This window comes from Pan paniscus, chromosome 14 (assembly GCF_029289425.2).
Source record: "Pan paniscus chromosome 14, NHGRI_mPanPan1-v2.0_pri, whole genome shotgun sequence".
In the NCBI taxonomy this organism is placed as follows: domain Eukaryota; kingdom Metazoa; phylum Chordata; class Mammalia; order Primates; family Hominidae; genus Pan; species Pan paniscus.
The window spans coordinates 79,122,140-79,140,907 of record NC_073263.2 but is presented as its reverse complement, the minus strand read 5'-3'; the positions used below and the strand labels follow the sequence as shown (position 1 = coordinate 79,140,907).

Genomic DNA, 18,768 nt, shown 5'->3' with positions numbered 1-18,768 from the left:
AGGCATTGTAACCTGGAGGGGGCGGTGGAAACCAGGACTGCCTGTTAAGAAATGACACGGTAATAAACATGGTGATTGAAAGGCTGATCCCACCCACATGTCTGAAAATAATTTGACAGTTAAAAAGACAATGAGATTATACCAAACCTTGGAAGTAAAATGAACACTATTTCATAAATGAAGTAGGAAGTAACTGTCCTATATTCTAGGCTATCTGTTCCTCCAAGTAAACCTCTTTTCTCATTTCCTTTAGCACTAAGTAACGTGGACATCTCTTTTAAAAAGAAATCTAAAGCAAATCTAGAAAATAATGACAATTGGTAAGTCTAGATAGTAAATTCATATATGTTTATTAAGTTATTCTCCTATTCTCCCTATTTTTCTGCATGTCTGAACTATTTCACAACAGAAATAACAATCTTATACTCTACTCAATATATATATATGTTTTATTTTTATTTTTATTTTTGAGATGGAGTTTCGCTCTTGTTGCCCAGGCCGGAGTGCAAAGGCGCGATCTCCGCTCACCACAACCTCCGCCTCCCGGGTTCAAGCAGTTCTCCTGCCTCAGCCTCCTGAGTAGCTGGGATTACAGGCATGCACCACCACGCCCAGCTAATTTTGTAATTTTTAGTAGAGATGGGGTTTCTCCATGTTGGTCAGGCTGGTCTCGAACCCCCGACCTCAGGTGATCCACCTGCCTCGGCCTCCGAAAGTGCTGGGACTATAGGCATGAGCCACTGCGCCCAGCTTCAAAATATAATTTTTTTTTTTTTTGAGATGTAGTCTCGCTGTCTCCCAGGCTGGAGCGCAGTGGCACGATCTCGGCTCACTGCAAGCTCTGCCCTCCGCGATTCTGCTGCCTCAGCCTCCGAGTTGCTGGGACGAGGTTTCACCGTGTTAGCCAGGATGGTCTCGATCTCCTGACCTCGTGATCCACCCGCCTCGGCCTCCCAAAGTGCTGGGATTACAGGCGTGAGCCACCGCGCCCGGCCTCAAAATACAATTTTTAAAAAATTATGAGCTAGGCGCAGGGCCTCACACCTGTAATCCCAGCACTTTGGGAGGCCGGGGCGGGTGGATCACGAGGTCAGGAGCTCAAGACCAGCCTGGCAAAAATGGTGAAACCCCATCTCTACTAAAAATACAAAAATTAGCTGGTCGTGGTGGCATGTGCCTGTACTCCCAACTACTCGGGAGGCTGAGGCAAATAATTGGTTAAACCTGGGAGGCAGAGGTTGCAGTGAGCCGAAACTGCACCACTGCACACTCCAAAAAAAAAAAAAAGAAAAAAGAAAGGAAAAGAAACTGATAGAAAACTCTGACAAGTAAAAATATTGAAAGCGTAAGTGAATATTATAGCAGCACTAGCTTCAGTTCTAACCTCAATTAGAAAGATGTCCTCACATCACTAGGTCATAATTTTAGTTGGTAGCAATTGCTAAGCAGAAAGATCAAGATATGGATGAAAACTGAAGATATTCAGATGAGAATGATATGCACTACAGAAGAAAAGGCAGACAGGAAAGCTGGATTTAAATTGTTTAAGTAGGTCTATTCTCTGAGCCGCTGCAGAACTGAACTAAGACAAGGAATGAGTCAATCAAGGCAGATTCCAGCTCAATGTAAGGAATAGATACTACCCAGGAGAGCAAGTCAAAGATGTGTCCCAAAATAGTGAGAGTCTTATTGATGGCTTCAGTGGCCCTGAATTATGCCCAAAATGTCGCAGGAAAGATTATTGCACTAGATAGGAGATGGAACTGACTGACCTAAAATTTCTCTTTCAAACTTAGGAATCTGTTTTTACTAGGCAAAGGGTCAAGGGACATGAAATTTGGGTTCAATGGAAAGATGAATCACATTTTCTAAGACTTTGCATCTACAGCCAGAATTTTGTTGAAGGAAAAAACAGAATCAGTCATTTTTCTCCAGCAGCACCATGGCTAAGTCAGCCAGTCCATCAACAAACATTGAGCACCTACCCTGTACAGAGCATGGACCCAGGTACAGACAGGGAAATTGAGAAAATTTAAAAGCACTGATGTTTGTAAATGCTTGTTTTCCATTTGCATCACAATTCATAGCCCTGGGGTTTTTTCAACATGCAAACATCTCTTTCACCATCATGTTCTGTCTCATGAAGAATATTTGGTCACCATTGGTCCAACTACTCCTCTGTACCTGCTAATTACATAGGACTCAGCACCAGCAGAATGTGGGAGACCATGCAGAGGAGGTCGGTGGAGGAGGCAAGAATCAAACAAATACAGATGGATGTCTCCAGAAAGGGTCTTTGACTCTGCATTTGGAAGCAAGGCCAGCCCAATCCACAGAGCAGAGGCGGCATCTCCAGATACAGGCCAGTTTCAGGAGCATGGCAGCATGTGGCCCTACATTCATCATTATTTCAGGTTAAGGCATTCCCAGCAGCAGGACTCCATGAAACATGCTACCTCAAGTAGTCTGCCATTTAACATGCGAGCTCTATCATCTAAAACATTTCCTAGAAATTCAAGGCCCTACAGGAATTGAAAACTAGACTCTATATTTGAGAAAGAGATTGCTGGGGGAAAGAGCTGAAGTTTGGGAACAGCAGAATGTAGATGCTGGATCCCCACAAAAAAGAGGAGGAAGCTTTCTAATGCAGTCTTTCATAGTGTATCAGCAAGAGGTAGACACAGTGAGTTCATCCTACCTCTTCTTCTTTACAGGAGTAGTAGCAGAAGTGGATGCTATGGTGTTGGAGGTGTTGGCATTCAATGAACCGCCAGGTTGCCTGTTTAATGACAAGAACAACAATTAATCGCACTCTCAAACTTTTTCATTTCAGCCTACCTTTGAAAAGTCTTAAATTCTACTCATATTCCTGCCTGCTCTCTGTTCATAAAATGTTTCACTTGGGGATGGAAAAACAGCCAAAAATCTTCTTCCTTAGTTGACATATTTTAGAAGTTGTCAGGTTCTCATAGAACTAGCTAAAACTAAAGGAACAGAATAAAGAAGTGATTCATAAAATGACATTAACTGTCAGAAATTCAGACAAATCAATTCTGGTGTGCTACAGATTCACATTTCTTTTATTCCTGTGATTATATTGTGAGTAACTAATTATGTTGCGTTTTTTTGCATTAGAAGCATTATTGCTTAATAAAAAATTTTAAATCATACCATCTTAAGTCTCTATCTGGCATTTATTCATATATGCAGAACCTCAAAGATGGAAGTGACCCAGGCCCATTTCAAGCACTGAGAGGTGTGATCCAGTGTATAAATTACTTTATACATAAATAGGAATTCAAAAATAAAGTAAGTTTATAAATCTGTCTGATTTGGGCTGCTTATAACCATCAGTAGTACATTCCAGGGAAAATGTGTTCCATTTAAATAGATTTTTAGCTCACCCCATGTTTTCCCAATTCAATTTTCTCTGAAGGAGGAGGCATAGATGTGAAGGGTGGGTGGGGAAGGAAGTGAGGTGTGGAGGAAGGGTTAATTATTGTGAGAGTAGAGGGAAGAAAAGTCCTGTAGGGGAAAAAATAAGGAGTCTAGATTTTAATAAAGAAGAAGAAAGAAAGGATGATCTAAGCTTTGGTGTTTGGTTAGAGTAATGATTGGCAATCTTTTTTTCTGCAAAAGTCCAGATAGTCACATTTGAACCTTTACAGACCATTTTGGTATTGTCTTCTACTACTCAACTCTGCCAGAGCAATAGGGGCATGGCTGTATTCCAATAAAATTGGCCTGAGGTGGTTTTCCCTGGTTTTTCTTGAACACATAAAAAGAAATGTACTACAATTAGAAAGAATACATACAACTTTGTTACTTCCAGTGATCTAAACATGGACATGCTCCTGGTAAGAGAGAAAGAAAGCAAAGTTTGAACAATGAAGAATGAACATTTGCTTCTATTTGGAATTATTCCTGAATTTAGAGTTTTAAAAGTTAGACATTGGTGAGAGAAAGAAATAGAAAGCATCATATTTTAGTAAATTTCATAAGATGATTTCATGATTTTGTCTCTTGTACTAGATTCCAAAGAATTTTTTTTCTTCTGAAAATTTAGTATCTTTTAAGCCCAATATTTTTATTTGTTGGGTTCAGTAATTTTCCTTAACAATAATAATGTAAAATTTGCATTTGCACCTATTTCATAATTTTGCCACCAGGACAACTTAAACAGAAACATAAATGTGGTAAGAATGGTGATTTGGAGCTACAAGTGCTCTTGATTCTTAAGTTAAACAACAAGGTTTTATTCTAGCCATGCACAGGAGTAATGATAGAGACTAAGAATTTACAGAAAGATATCAAGTAGGATTGAAGAATTGCAAGTACATAGGTAACAGTTAGAAAAATATTATACTTGAGCCTTTCCCATAGTTAGTAGATACTGGTACCTATTGGTTAGTTGGTTATCCAAGGTATTGGCCTTATATGTTTTAGCAGCATCATTTCTGTCTGAGATCCTTTATAAAGAAACAAGACAAAAGTCTGGATAAATATTTAAATTATCAAACTCCTTTCAGACCATTTTCATGCTAGAATAGCTTAACAACATAGCCTTTCTCTAGTAAAGAGAACTATTTTTCAAGTGTTACATTTTAGAAAATTTTTAAATAAAAAGAAACCACTTATGACAAAATCTACTTATGAGGTTGTTTTAATATAGTTTGAAATTTTATTTTATTTTTTGAGACGGAGTCTTGCTCTGTTGCCCAGGCTGGAGTGCAGTAGTGTGATCTCAGCTCACTGCAACCTCCGCCCGCAGGGTTCAAGCTATTCTACTGCCTCAGCCTCCTGAGTAGCTGGAACTACAGGCACGCACCCCTATGCCCAGTTAATTGTTGTATTTTTAGTAGAGAAGAGGTTTCACCATGTTGGCCACACTGGTCTCGAACTCCTAACCTCAGGTAACCCATCCGCCTCCACCTCCTAAAGTGCTGAGATTACACGTGTGAGCCAAGGCACCCAGCCTGAAATTTTAAGTGTTATGCCTTTTGCCTGTTTGTCTTTCTGACTCATTGAGCATTTAACTCTATTTTCATTTTCATTATTTTCTAATGATATATCTTGTCAATGACAGTACTTCCTATGTCAGTAAAAGGCATCAATGAAATACTTGGCTTTTTTTTTTTAAGGTTTGTGGCATAAACAATGTTATGTGTTTGCGAAACACATTTTCTTTTCTTTCTGAGCAATCAGGGAGACCACATTTTCCAACCTTCATTGCAATTAAGTTGGGGCCATGTGATTGAGCTCTAGACTAAAGAGTGTGGGCAGATACGTTATCTGCCACTTCCAGACCCATTGTAAAACCTCCTGGTGATCTTCCTTGTTATTTATTCCCCCTTCTACTATGGCTTTGGTATGCATGGCAGCATAAATATGGCGGCATTAAAATATAGAAAGAACTTAGGTGCCTGAGTCACTTCATGGACTCCAGCAAATCACATTGGACTCTGATGTGTCAAGCAGTACCTTATAGTGTGTTAAACCATCTAGATTTGGAAGAGAGGAAGCAGATTTGTTAAAAAGTTACTCTACCTTGACAAATTAGTTTACTTTGACTAATACATGTAATGAGTCCAAATGATCATTAGAGATTTTAATCATTCTAATCTCATAGATCTAGAAAAGGTGTGTTCATCTGCTTCTTGAGTCAGAAAGCACAAATAAGGAAGGTTATCATTATATGCCAATGGTGGGATCTCATAACTTCGGCCTCTGCTCCTTCTTTCCTTGTCTCATACCTAGTACTTCTTGCTGGTCATTTGATATGTTTTTTCTACTCTCCAGAACATCCCTACAAGGTAGGTATAATGATTTTCATTTTATAGATAAATAAATGGAGTCTCAGAGTTATTGCGTGGCTTTCTCTTGGTAACACAAGTAGAAAGTAGTCTATCTCCCAAATCATTCACTGGGATCCAATGTCATATATTCGATTCTGTAGTATGATTGTTCCCAAAACTCATATATTAGGTTAACAGACCTTCCTTTACTCTTTAGTCACCTCTCATAGTCTCTATCATGCTACCCGGGGAATAAGTCTATCAATGGTAATGGAGAGAACTCTAAACCACCATTCCAATATGTATGTTGATTTCTTATTGCTGTGGGAGATTAATTTTGTATTTATCCTGGAAATTAAATTTCTGTCAACTTGTGATATAAAATAGGTTGTTTTAATAAAAATCTGTCTTGGAGACTTGAAATACCAAACAATGTAATTAGCAACATGATCAGAAAAGCCGAAGGAGAAGTTATACTTTCACAATGGAGCACTAGAGGGCCTCCTAACCTAGGTTTTCCAAATTAGTTATAATCCACTGTCTCTGGATGCTACATACACATTTATTTATGTTTCTTTTGCACACCTCACATTTTACACACATAAGTATATTTTAAAGAGAACTTTTCAAACGTAAACTCAGTACTTTTCTCATATTCATTAAAACAAGTGCATCATTATTAAAATGCAAATGCACACATACCAGATATATTTGATCATCTTCCTCCTAAAATTATTTCATGTCTTACATTTTGGAGTGGTCTGTATTACAGAAGTTCGGCTCCTGCTAACAGGACTTGCCTTTCTTTACTAACCCCTGTGTTCTCTTCCTCAAATCTATTTCCACATTTAGTGCCTTGGGAATGAGCTGCCAGGATACTTTGCCCAAACATACCACTAAAGTGTGTAAATAGATCATGTAATCTCTGGGCCTGCTTTTGAGGGTATAAAATGAAGGGCTTGAGCTATATTGGTGGTTCTGAATCTCAGCTGCACATAAGAATTACTCTATAAGCTTGAAAAAAAATGCTTGAGTTCCACCTCAGGCTAATTAAATCAGAATTTGGGGAGTGAGGGGTAGTAGGACCAAGGCATCAATAAAGTTTAAGAGCCCTCTCAGTGGTTCTAATTTATAGCTAAGGCTGAGAATGACCTAACTACATTGCCTGTGAGGTCTAGTCTATTTCCCACATTCCTAGGCTGTATCTCGGCTGGCCTGACATAAACGTTCAGATGCACAGCCTACAAAAGCTTAGGTTTTCCACCTTACTTGAGGCTCAATTATCTCACTTTAAAATTCATTCCTAGAAATAGGGTTTCCTTCTTCAATTAACCATCTGCAAGACCAGGATGAATGGACAGAGGTATTTTATATACCTCTTCTCTATGCACCGCTGTGGAGATGAGATCTTGTACATATACTACAAACTCATTTTTGACAAGGATGATAATTTTTAAAAGAGAAAGACCAACTCTTTAGGATACCAGCATTGATTGTCCTCTATTAAGGTGACTGACTTGAAAGCCTAGGAATAATGCAGAAGGTATATACATTTGCTACATTAATCAACACTGGCATAGTCTGAGTTTAGAATCTATTGGATGCTGTAAGTTACCATGTATTTGCTTAAAACCCAGTAGGTGCCATTTTTGCCTGCAATTGCAGCACATCTTTAGCTGCAGGGAGTAAACTCAACTAGCACTGGCTTTGGGTACTTATGGTGCCTATTTAATAGGAGTCCAAAAGACTCCTATTAAAGATGCTAACTTTGTCCTTTACTTATGCTTACTAAGCGCCTCTACCAAATCTAAACTAAAAATTTGATTTGTGGCATTTATACTTCAACCTGAATAGAAGTTGCCCTATTTTCCCTGTAGAGATGAGCCCTTTCCCTCCATGTAAGAAGGAACTAACAGGAGGTACACACGTTGGACTCATTCTATCAGCCCTATGGAGACTCCAGTGTCAAAAGAGTATTTTCACTTTCTAAAGAGAAAGTAAAGAGCTAACGTCTCTGTCTTGGAGTGGATTGAAACTATTGTATTATTAAAATTTACAGTCTCTCCATAAAGCAGTTGCATGGACTAACGTTTTTCCACCATCAGTGTGGAAGAACCAAATGTTGGAACAAGGATTATACATATTCGCAAAAAAAAAAACCTATATTGAACTAACAGATTCTGCACAGTACCCACCCTAGCTGTACTCAAATCAGTGTCTCTAAGAATATTTCATATCAATCTACTATTAGCAAGATTTTGGAAATGTATCTAGCCAAGATTTAGTGAGATCTGAAGAAGATAATTCAATTCTTACAGCCCTCCATCCCTGGGAATAAAATATCAGTGATTCAAACCTTATTTTGGTAAACTTTTAAATACTTCATAACTTTATTAGAAAAGGAATTTAATATGTTATGCATTCCATTTACATGGTTCAAAAGCACCTTACCTGTCCAAAGTGTCATCAGAACTGTACCGACTAATTGTAGCTTTTGGCACATCTCTCTCATTTACTTTCCTGTAGCAAACATAATTACCAAAAAAAAAATCAAATCAATTACAAAAAAAAGTTTATAAAACCTATCATACATATGGCAATATTTTGACCTATTTCAGTAGGAAATATACATGTTACCAAGGAAAGATAGATTTGGAGTACCCAAATCTTCCAACTTGGATAGAATAAATTATGGAAAATCCAATATCCTATGCTAATAAAAGATTCTTCTCTGGCTTCTATTATTTCTAACAACAATGTAACATATTCAAATTAGGGATAAGGATACGTAAATCATACAACACAACAAACAACACAACACTCAAAATGTTTAATAACTAATATGTACTCTTGTCAATGTTGTTTATTTCTACATAATAGGAACTCAATCTTTTATACTCAACTATATTTTGTTTGCAGAGTTTTAGCAGTGCCATAAACCAGCACCATGGACTAAATCCATAAATGCTTTGTTTAATATTCAGCACCGTGGACAGGGTTGAAAGAAGGGAACTTACAGGCAGAAGGAGGGGAAAGACAGGAAAGAAAGGAAAGGAAAGGAAGGAAACAGGAAAAGCTGGGGAAAATGAAAAGGAGAAAGTGGGAAGTGAGAGAAAGGAAGGATAGAAGGAAAAGAGGAAGAGAGAAGAGTGATAGGAAGAAGAAGAGGAGAGACAAGGGCAAAGAGAGGAGAGCAAGACAGATGAGCAAAAATGGGGGGGAATTTAGAAAATAACAGAAAAGAGGATAGAAGACTCAGTAGAAGGAATCGTGATCATGGAAGCAAAGGAAAGATCCTGATCAGATTGATCAAACATTTTAAAAAGCCTGTTTAATGCGTCATATAACCCTATGATATAAAGCAAGCAAGCTCTTTGGAGAATTCCCCATTATTTATTGTGTTTGTATTTCTAAGTATCATTTAAAGCCATCATATCCAAAGTATTGCATTAGAATAAGTACTAAGACTAGATACTAAAGATTGAATTTTAAAGTTGATGTGGCATATTTTCATTAAGCAACTACTTGGATGTACTCAATATAAAAAGGGCTAGGAATAGTGCAAAAAGCATATTTGCTATATTAGTAGTGGAGAAAGTAATATTTGCTGTATTAATCAACACTGTTGTACTGATAAATATAAGGAAGTCTAGAATAAAATAACTATAGCTGCTATCTACACAGAGCAAGACGGATAAATCAGGTATATACATCCAAAGACAGAAAGTAGTGAGTGCCATAAAAGAGGTTTGGGTAAGGTGTAAGGAAGTTCTAAGCTGAGAAAGCTGATTTCTAGGTATACAAACCAGAGAAGGCTTTACGGAATGAAGTGCAGTTTGAGCTGGGCCTTGGAGGGGAAATAGATGTGAACATTTTCGAATAGAGGTAGAGGGAACAGCATCAGTTAAGGCAAGAAAAAGAGTGAAGAAAAATGCCAAATACAACTCCTCCAATGTTTAATACAACCCCAGAGTGAAATCATGGTGTGGTTCACCATCGTGTGTAAATGTGTAAATGCAAGCAGGTGCTGGAGGGCCATCTGACCCCTTGCAGAAAACAGCCCCTCCCCAGACACCATCACTATGTCTCTAGGTGGCCGTTGTCTTCCTACTGCTTATCACAATAAGACATGTTTCAACATGTTATTTTCATTCTCTCCCCTCCCTCACTTTCAACTAGGATGCAAGGTCTGTGGAAGCAGGGACTTTGCTTTGTTTGCAGCTCTTAACACAGCTACTGATGCACAGGAGGCCTCCTACAGGTGCTATTTGGCTGTCATCCTTATTTGACATGTTTAAATGATCTACCAGAACATGTACATGGTCAAACTTTCCAATTGTGGATAATACGAAGGTATTATCTAAGGTGATGACAGTGTATTATTTATTTTCCTTTATTTTCAGACCCCACTCATGCCAGCTCTCTGCACACATTGTCATCTCTGCTGGAAGTGCTTCTTTCCTTGCTCCATGCCCACCAGCCAGCCTTGCCCATTTGGGAAATTTTTCCTCATAATCCTTCAAGCATCATCGCCAACACCAAAGACCACCTCCTTGTTGAGATCTCTGATTATTTAGGCAGAGTTAGTCTCCCCTCTTTTCTATTCCCATAGTGCACTCACACACCTCTACTACAGCACTTTCCGTGACAAACTTGAGTATTTTCATTTGTGGATATTTTCAGGTCAAAGATTATGTTCTATGCATCTTTGTATTCCTGGCACCTCGCACAATGCTGGCACATAGCAGTGCTCCAAAGTGGCTGTTGAGTGGGCATCAAGGTAAAGACATCCTCTGCAGAGCAGAAAAATGACAAGTGACACCCTCTGAACAAGTACCAGGAGAAAAATAATCTGCCCTACTCTTTTAGGGAGATTGATTCTGTGATGTTAGTTATAGGTCAAGAGGGAAATGTCTAGGGCTTACAGATTTTTGTTCCTTAAAAGACTGATATTCTACTTTAGCCACAATGTTGGCCTCCATGAGGAAGGGTTCAGGAAACCAATACAATTTAAAATATGAAATAAGCATGAAAGGCATTAAGCTCTTGTTAACCTAAAACACATTGTATGTACATTAAGAATATGAAGCGTATTTCACACTTAAAAAACACAAGCATTTCTGTTCTTAAACGTTCCAGAGAAAGGTGAGTAACATAGAGGTGGCTGGACTCAAATGGTGAGCCTCTCCTTTGTTGGTGGAATCAGAGCCGGCTGAGAACCAGGCTGTGATCTTCAAAACCACAAAGACTAAGGACAGGGCCTCGGCAGAGAGTCTGCCAGATCACAGAACAGTAAATCAGATGAACTAAAGCTGGCATCAGGAAAATGAAATGGCAACTCTGTGTAGAGGGTTATAAGCTCAGCACCCTTAAAACAGGTCACAATTATGAAAAAGTTTACAAGGGTTGACAGAAATTCATAAACAAAAGTTTCCAAAATAGACGTGTCCCAAGTGTCTGCTTAACTTTTTAAGATCCACGCCATAGAAGACATTCACACTCCCTTTCTAATTACATTTTAATGACAAACAGACACAAGCTACTAGACCAGATAAAACTTGTGTCTGATAAATAATTAGGTTCTTCTGATGGGTGTGGTTGTTTGTATGGATGTGAGTACAACTGTGTTTTGGTAAGAATATTCTCTATTTTTATCAATCTGAGATTATTTATATCATTGTGATTACTGTTTGTCTTAATTTTTCTACTAATTTGCTTTCATCAGTCTATTTGCCACTGAGGATCAGTTCATGTTTTCCCACTAGCCCAGAAGTTTCCAAAAAGAAAGGTACTGTCCCATAAAGCAAGTGAACTCTGTAGTTGTTATTTCTGTATTTTAGACTTCCTTTCCCTAAGGTTCAGAGATATGTAATCTGGTCATGTTGCTGTTGTTGTTTGTTTGTTTGAGGAACAGGGTCTTTTTCCGTCACCCAGGCTGGAGTACAATGGAGCATCACTGCCCACTCCAGCCTCAATGTCCCAAGGTCAGGCAATTCTTCCACCTCAGCCCCTGGAGTAGCTGGGACGACAGGTGCGCACCATCACACCTAGCTAATCATTAATTTTTTTTTTTTTTTAGAGACAGGGTCTGGCCATGTTGCCCAGGCTGGTCTCTAACTCCTAGGCTCAAGAGATCCTCCCAACTTGGCCTCCCAAAGTGTTGGGATTACAGGTATGAGCCATGGCACCCGGCCTGATATGATCGTGTTTCTATGAGAGTCCTTTCCCTGCCTGTCAGGAGGATCACCTCAGTGGGATGCACAGAGGGTTGGTTATGTTCTGCCTCCAAGTCATGGTTCTGGAGAGGCAGAGTTTCCTTGTGGAAACCTCTGATGATATCACAGATTCTCCTTCACATGCCCAGAACATCGGGGAAAGCCTGAGGCATGCTGCAAATATTCAGCTGTCTTGAACAAGTCTTCTCTGAAAACTACCATCTTTGTGTTTCTGCTCTTGATGTAACATGTCTAAACACCCACCTGTCCAATGCATCATGGGAATTATGTCGGTTGAGCACCACCCTCCCGTAATTTTCATCTCTGCAAAGAAAGAACAAAAGTATGTCACATAGAAAGTTACCACAATGTTGACTAAGCACTAAATGAGAGAGACATGCGGGCGAGCTCCCAATTTTTGGCAAGGTTAATTCATCTTACTTCAGTTGTGAGAACACAAAATTATGTATCTATTTTTACCAGTCACCACTTGAAAGAGCATGAGAAAAGAAACGAGTTTGTCAGTACAAATGATCATTTATCCCATGAGGTTTCCACATGATTCAACAATGAATGAGTGTTGTGTTGTGTTGTGTTGTGTTTTATCAGACTGTGGGAATATGAGCCCATTTACTTTATACGTATTAGAAGAGTCCTTTTTGGCATGAAGTCAAATACAAAAGCTTTCCACAAATTGTGTTTAAGTTTAAGTAAGCCCATTATATCTGGATATGTTGGTGGACTTGACAGTTCTCCTTCATAAAATGTGAGAAACTCAGTACCAATATTTGTGGTTAAGGAGATTTATAATTCACAGGAGACCTAGCCTACTTTTAAACCATGAGAATACAGTTTGCTCTAGTTAGTTGTTAAAATAATCCTATGAATTAGGCAGCGAAGACACTGTCATATCCAGTTCACAGATGAGAAAACTGATAGGGGATTTTGTGGCTTTCCTAAGACCACAAAGTTAGCAAGTAACAGAGGTGGGTCTAGGACCCAGATCTTTTCATTCCAAATCATTGCTTTTCCTACTGGTCAACTCTACAATCGACCTTCATATGTAAAATCTCAAAGTAATATCATTCTTATTTTGTACAGTGGAACTGAAAGTACAGGCCCTTTCAGGAAATGTCAAAACACGTAGTGAAGCCTTTGGATTTGAGCCAAGGCAGAAAGTAACTGAACCTATTTCATGTCAACCCAACGAAACCTGAAATACCACATTTTTCCTGATTATGCTCCACTAACATTACTTAACACTCTGGTACCTTTTTTTTTTTTTTTTTTTTTTTGTAAGACAGAGTCTTGCTCTGTCGCCCAGGCTGGAGTGCAGTGGTGAGATATCTCGGCTCACTGCAACCTCTGCCTCCTCGGTTCAAGCAATTCTCCTGTCTCAGCCTCCCGAGTAGCTGGGATTATAGGTGCCCGCCAACACGCCCGGCTAATTTTTGTATTTTTAAAGTAGAGACGGGGTTTCTTCCTGTTGGCCAGGCTGGTCTCAAACTCCTGACCCCAAGTGACTTGCTCGCCTCGGCCTCCCAAAGTGCTGGGATTACAGGCGTGATCCACCACGCCCGGCCTCCGGTACCATTTTTAATGAAGCTATAAAAGAACTGTAGTAGACAATTAAATAGAAAGATAAACAGTAAAAATGAAACAATGCCAGCAAATATACACTCTCAAAGACCCCAAGAGAACTTTCCTATCTTCCTCCATATCTCTTACTGAAATTTTTGAAAGAGGAGCAGATACCAGGCCTGTTTTTATCTGAGGCGGAATTATAATACACAGCCCAGAACTGGGCCGGGGGAATCAGGGAAGCATCAAAGCCAATTTTCCCTTCATTCAGTAGCTCCTATGCCATCCAAGCTGGCTTCCCTGGGTTTTCCTGGGAAGGCATGCCTGGCATAAAAGCAGCATTCCTCCCAACTGTGATTTGTCTTATACATTCTATCGTCACTTGTCTGTGTAAATATTGGCAATCCAAAATGTATGGTCTACATGTCACATGACACTATCACTACAGAAAATTGGAAATGCTCTGACAGAAGCAACAAATGCTGTTTCATGGAAGGAAATGATTGTTGTCCAATAGTGCTAATTCCAAAAGTTAGTGTGAGTCTCTAAATCTCTAAACACCCATATATTTCCTTGAAATAATAATATTCAATAACAGAAATTAATAGATATTTTAAATTTAACATTCACAAGAATGCCCCTCAAATAACCATATCTGCAGAGTTTGTAGATAGTTTAGGGTAAGTATCCTATAATGCAGGATTTCCCAACTGCAGGACTATTGACACTTCGGGTTTGATAATTTTTTGTATGGGAGCTGTCCCGTGATTTATAGGATGTTTACCAGCATCCCTGTTCTCTACGCATTAAATACCAGAAGCACTCCTCAATTTTAACAACAAAAACGTCTCCCAACCTTGCCAAATGTCTGCTGGAGGTAAAATTGCCCCTGGTTGAGAAACATTTGTGTAATGGAAAAACAATGGGCCATGTTAAAATCTCAACTCTATCACTAAATAGCTATGTGCCATTAGACAAGTTACTTAGCTTCTCTGAGCTCAGATCCCTCTTTTGTAAAATGAGGAGATATAACACCTACGTTGTGTTTTATTGTAAAATTAGTGGTGCTTTATATGTAAAGTATCTAACACCAAGCTTAATAACAAAGAAATCATAAAATGTCTACATAATTTATAATATACACATAACATAATATATAACCGGACAAATACCTATTGCTGGACAAATACCTATTGCAAATCTATATTGCCAATGAGGCTATATGCCTATGGCCATAGTTTTCAAATCTTTAAACCTCTCAGCTAGTAGAAGCAATGCTCAAAACAAAATTTTGTTGGTTGTAAGTACTTACAAAGTAATACCATATATCCCACCTTCCCAGTACCTGGAAGTAGATGGAACTAAAATAAGTCGGTAATTTTTTTAAATTTCTCTTGTACATACCAAAATTTTATATGTTAAATTTGGAATTACACTCTTTTTGTTTATTTCAGCTGATATGATCAACAGAGCAGGATTGTCCGATCATGGATTAACTGTTACCTTTTTGGAAACTGGAAAGTCATGTTTTCTTTTCAGTTTACCAAGTAAGCACAAACATCTATCCTAGGTAATAACCAGGCTCTCTCTCAGTAATGACTCACATTCTCTTATGCATGTGGATATTTAAAATGGCAGAGATCTTCTTGAAACTCTGATGTGTAACCTATTTGTGCTTACTAAGTCTTACCAAAAATTAGACCATGCAACAAAGTGTTTCAGGAGAAAAGTATTCACTTTTCAGATGAGCATTAGCTTCCTAAACAGATAATGCCTCTCTCTGCCCTTCTGTCCACCCAACACGCTCCACACCAGCTTACTTTTCTTCTTCAGGGCGTTTCTTTATCCAACTGTTATCCTGTAAGAAAGTTCTTCTTTTGTTCACCTCGTGAAAATCCTGCTGCTTCTGTGTGGTTCCCTGAGTGGTGCTCTTCATCTCTATCAACAGAAACATGAAAGACTGGAAGATGTAATAATGTGGAGTTGAGCGTGGGCTTGTTAACCTGAAAATCCTGAGAGGCACATCTGATTGGCCAGCATCAATCTAGGCTGGCAAGTCCAGTATTGTTTCAAAGTAGGATGCACCAGCAAGAAAGAACAGATCCCACACCCCATCACCAAAGATAACACATAAAGTTGCTCAGGTGCCAACTGAAACTGCCAGTGCCACTCATGAGGCCCCATCCAGCTCCTGGGAAAGGAGAACTCCCAGCCTGGGATAAACTGAGTCAGGATTTAGTAGGTTGGCCATTTTACCCCATATGAAATATACCTTGGAAGCCCACAAAAGACTGTTTTTATAATACATAGTAATAGTCAATAAGTCCTGGTCATTTGATTCTAAGTAACTTAATTCTTTTATCCTGTAAGAGCCAAACACAAAGAAGGACATATTTTTAAAAAGATATTTTTATTAATTAAAAAAAATTGAATTCCAATTACATGACTAAAAGCTGCGGCAAGTATACTTTTTCTTAAGCCTAACTTTGCAATGCTAATTAAATTAGACTGTTGTTTCTAAGCATTCAATATCTGTATTAAAGAATTGAGATCTGGGAGTTGTTTTTCCAAAATTTTAAAGTTTTCTGAGCGAGAGAAACATCATGTACATTACCATTTCCTGTGGGAGACATTTTTCTCAAGGTAACATTGGACATGCTGCCTTCCAGTAAGGACCTAAAAGAAAAATGGGAAATAGAGAAAGCACATCAATGACTCTGAGAACCTGTAAGTGACTGTTTCATGACTGAGATTCACTTTTCAATGACAGTGACATAGTCACATGATCTGTCATAACAAATACATGACATAAAGTGCCCCTAAGAACCCAAGAGTTCATCTCTTCCAACATATTTGTTCTACAGATGGAGAAAATGAGGCACAGGGAGTTTTGTGATTCCAGTGTTGTATCATAAGCAATCGGTAGAATCAGGCCATCAGTGAATTCATTTATTCAATCAATAATTACGCATGGAGTGCTTACAGTGTGCCTGGCACTGAGCCTGGTGCTGGGGACAGAAAAATGAGTTAGACAAGTGTCTGGTCATAGTCAAGAGGGAGAGAGAGGGATTGTGCTGAACCCACAGCACACTGTGAACGCCCAAAGAAGGGCTCCTCAGCTGCTTCCTGAAAAAAGCCAAAGCAAACTCAGGAAACTGCTGTGTAATTAGAAGGAAAGCCGCCAGGCACATGGAAATCACAGACTTGGAGAAACACTGGTGATTTTAGGCAACCGCCACATGGAAAACTCAAAGTTCCTGAACTACTCTTCTGGTGTTAAGGGGTTAAGGTAACCCACAGCACCAGTCTGCCCAGGACTGATCCAGTTCCCCAGAACTGAATTATGACTTTGTGGGTCCTAGGCGCTTTTGCCTTCAGGGTCCCTTCTTATTCACACAGACATACACACACACACAAATTTAAAATTGTATCTTATGACTATGTTAGTATGAATATAATCCTGGCTGGCTTCATTATTATTATTATTATATCAATATTTTTTCTTGTGATTGAAAGAAATTAAAATTAGAATGCTTTTGTGGATCATAAATATATTGGGGGCCTTTGTGTGCCTTAGTTAGCTCTGGGTCTTCCTGAAAGTGGGACTTTCAGTTTTCAAACCAGAAAAGTCCTGGACAAACCTGGATGGCTGGTCACCCTAGGTGGGGTATTATGTCCTTTCCAGTGTCCATCTCACCCAGACTGTGTATGGACCATAGGAGGGGCATTCAAGCTCAAGTCAGAAGCAAGTTTTAGGTTTATCTTTATCACGTTCAACGTCTGAGAATGAACCACTTAACCTCCCTGCAAAATAAGGCTATTGAAACCTGCCATCTACTTCCTAAGTTGCTGCGATGATCAAATGAATAATGTACATAAAAAACTACTTTGTTAAACTACCAATGCTATTGGACTTAAGGCAGTACTATTGGACAGCTGTCTATAGCTATAATTTGGGGTTCTAAAAGCCCCCACCTCCTATCCTCTAATGTGAAAGTATTTCCTGCAACAACTTGCCATAGGACCTGAAGTGGGAAAGACACACTGCTTTGGGTCAAGGTATTATTTTCCTTGGGGTCTGTTTCTGGAATGTCAGTAGCACTGCAGAAGATCAGAGGTGGAGGCTGTAAGTGTCCAGACCAGGTTCCCCTCACCAGTCTGAAGCTTGGCAGCTACAGGCTCATGACTGCACCTTCCCTGAGGATTTGCCCTTCGCTGTTAGGCCTGACTGGTTTCACAACCTCCCCACTCACTACAACCTGCTGACTAACCCGGGATAAAAAAGGTCAGTCCCTTGCCTCAAGATAGAATCACTTCTATCCAGTGACTCGCACTTCAGAGCTGGGATCCGGCTGTAGTTCAACCAGCAGAGAGCACATCCTTGCTCGCTTCCTTCGCTGGCCTCCCCCTGCCTCGCTCCCTTCTCCTGAAAGCACAGCCTCAATGAGCCACAAGCACCCAAATGCCTCTCAGAAACGGCTTCTGGGAAACCTGACCTAAGATGTGGATTAAGAACCAATGTATTCATCATGACCATTACCTTCACAGGGACCTGCAGCTGTTTGCTGCATGAATAACCAAGAGTCTGAAGGTCTTAGTGGAGTTAGAAAGAACTGCATCTAAGTGATGCTGTTTACTGACTGTGTCACCTTAGGTATGTTATTAGCTCAGGTCTCTTATTTGTATCATGAGGTGAAATAGGAACATTATGAGGTTCAAATATTACTAGATAACATATGTAAAGTGTCTAATTATTGCCCAGCACACAGTAGGTGCTCGGTAATTTTTAACTCCATACTTTATCACCTTGACAAGCAGAGAGCAAAGACATAGGAGAGGTATGGTTGGATGTGGGAAGGGATGGAACAGACTTGAACTTGGGCAGCTGGGCACACCGGGAGTGTCAGGGATCCCCTGGCTGGCTGTGTTTGGAGGCTGCATAGATAAACTCTGGCAAAATGAAGGTAAAGAAATACCTAAAGGCAAACTTAAAGCTCAACTAGTGACTATTTTGCCTCTGTCTGGTAGTGTGTCTCAGGACTTTTGGCTAGCCTCTTTCCAGTTTCTAAATGGGCTCTGATATATTTTTTTTCCTCTTAGCCGATAAAGACCTGGAGAGTTCTCAGCTGATTGCACTGGAATTCTCAGGTGGTCAAAATGCTGAATGCATAATTAAT

At 39.4% G+C, this 18,768-nt stretch overlaps 1 protein-coding gene across 13 annotated transcripts in view; it reads right to left on the bottom strand.

Annotated features, from left to right (window-relative positions):
- The window catches only part of SCEL (sciellin), a 169,151-nt gene that overhangs the window by 72,745 nt on the left and 77,638 nt on the right, over positions 1–18,768 (bottom strand). For all 13 annotated transcript variants that reach the window (XM_055096859.2, XM_055096863.2, XM_055096864.2 and 10 more), the window contains 8 exons: positions 16,206–16,267; positions 15,412–15,529; positions 12,275–12,334; positions 8,247–8,315; positions 4,401–4,469; positions 3,816–3,854; positions 2,699–2,779; positions 1–41 (listed from right to left, as the gene is read on the bottom strand). The exon at positions 1–41 is cut by the window's left edge and continues 25 nt beyond it. In XM_055096859.2, the coding sequence (XP_054952834.2) occupies positions 1–41; positions 2,699–2,779; positions 3,816–3,854; positions 4,401–4,469; positions 8,247–8,315; positions 12,275–12,334; positions 15,412–15,529; positions 16,206–16,248 (520 nt within the window). In that variant the 5' untranslated portion in view covers positions 16,249–16,267. The remainder of the gene's footprint in view (positions 42–2,698; positions 2,780–3,815; positions 3,855–4,400; positions 4,470–8,246; positions 8,316–12,274; positions 12,335–15,411; positions 15,530–16,205; positions 16,268–18,768) is intronic.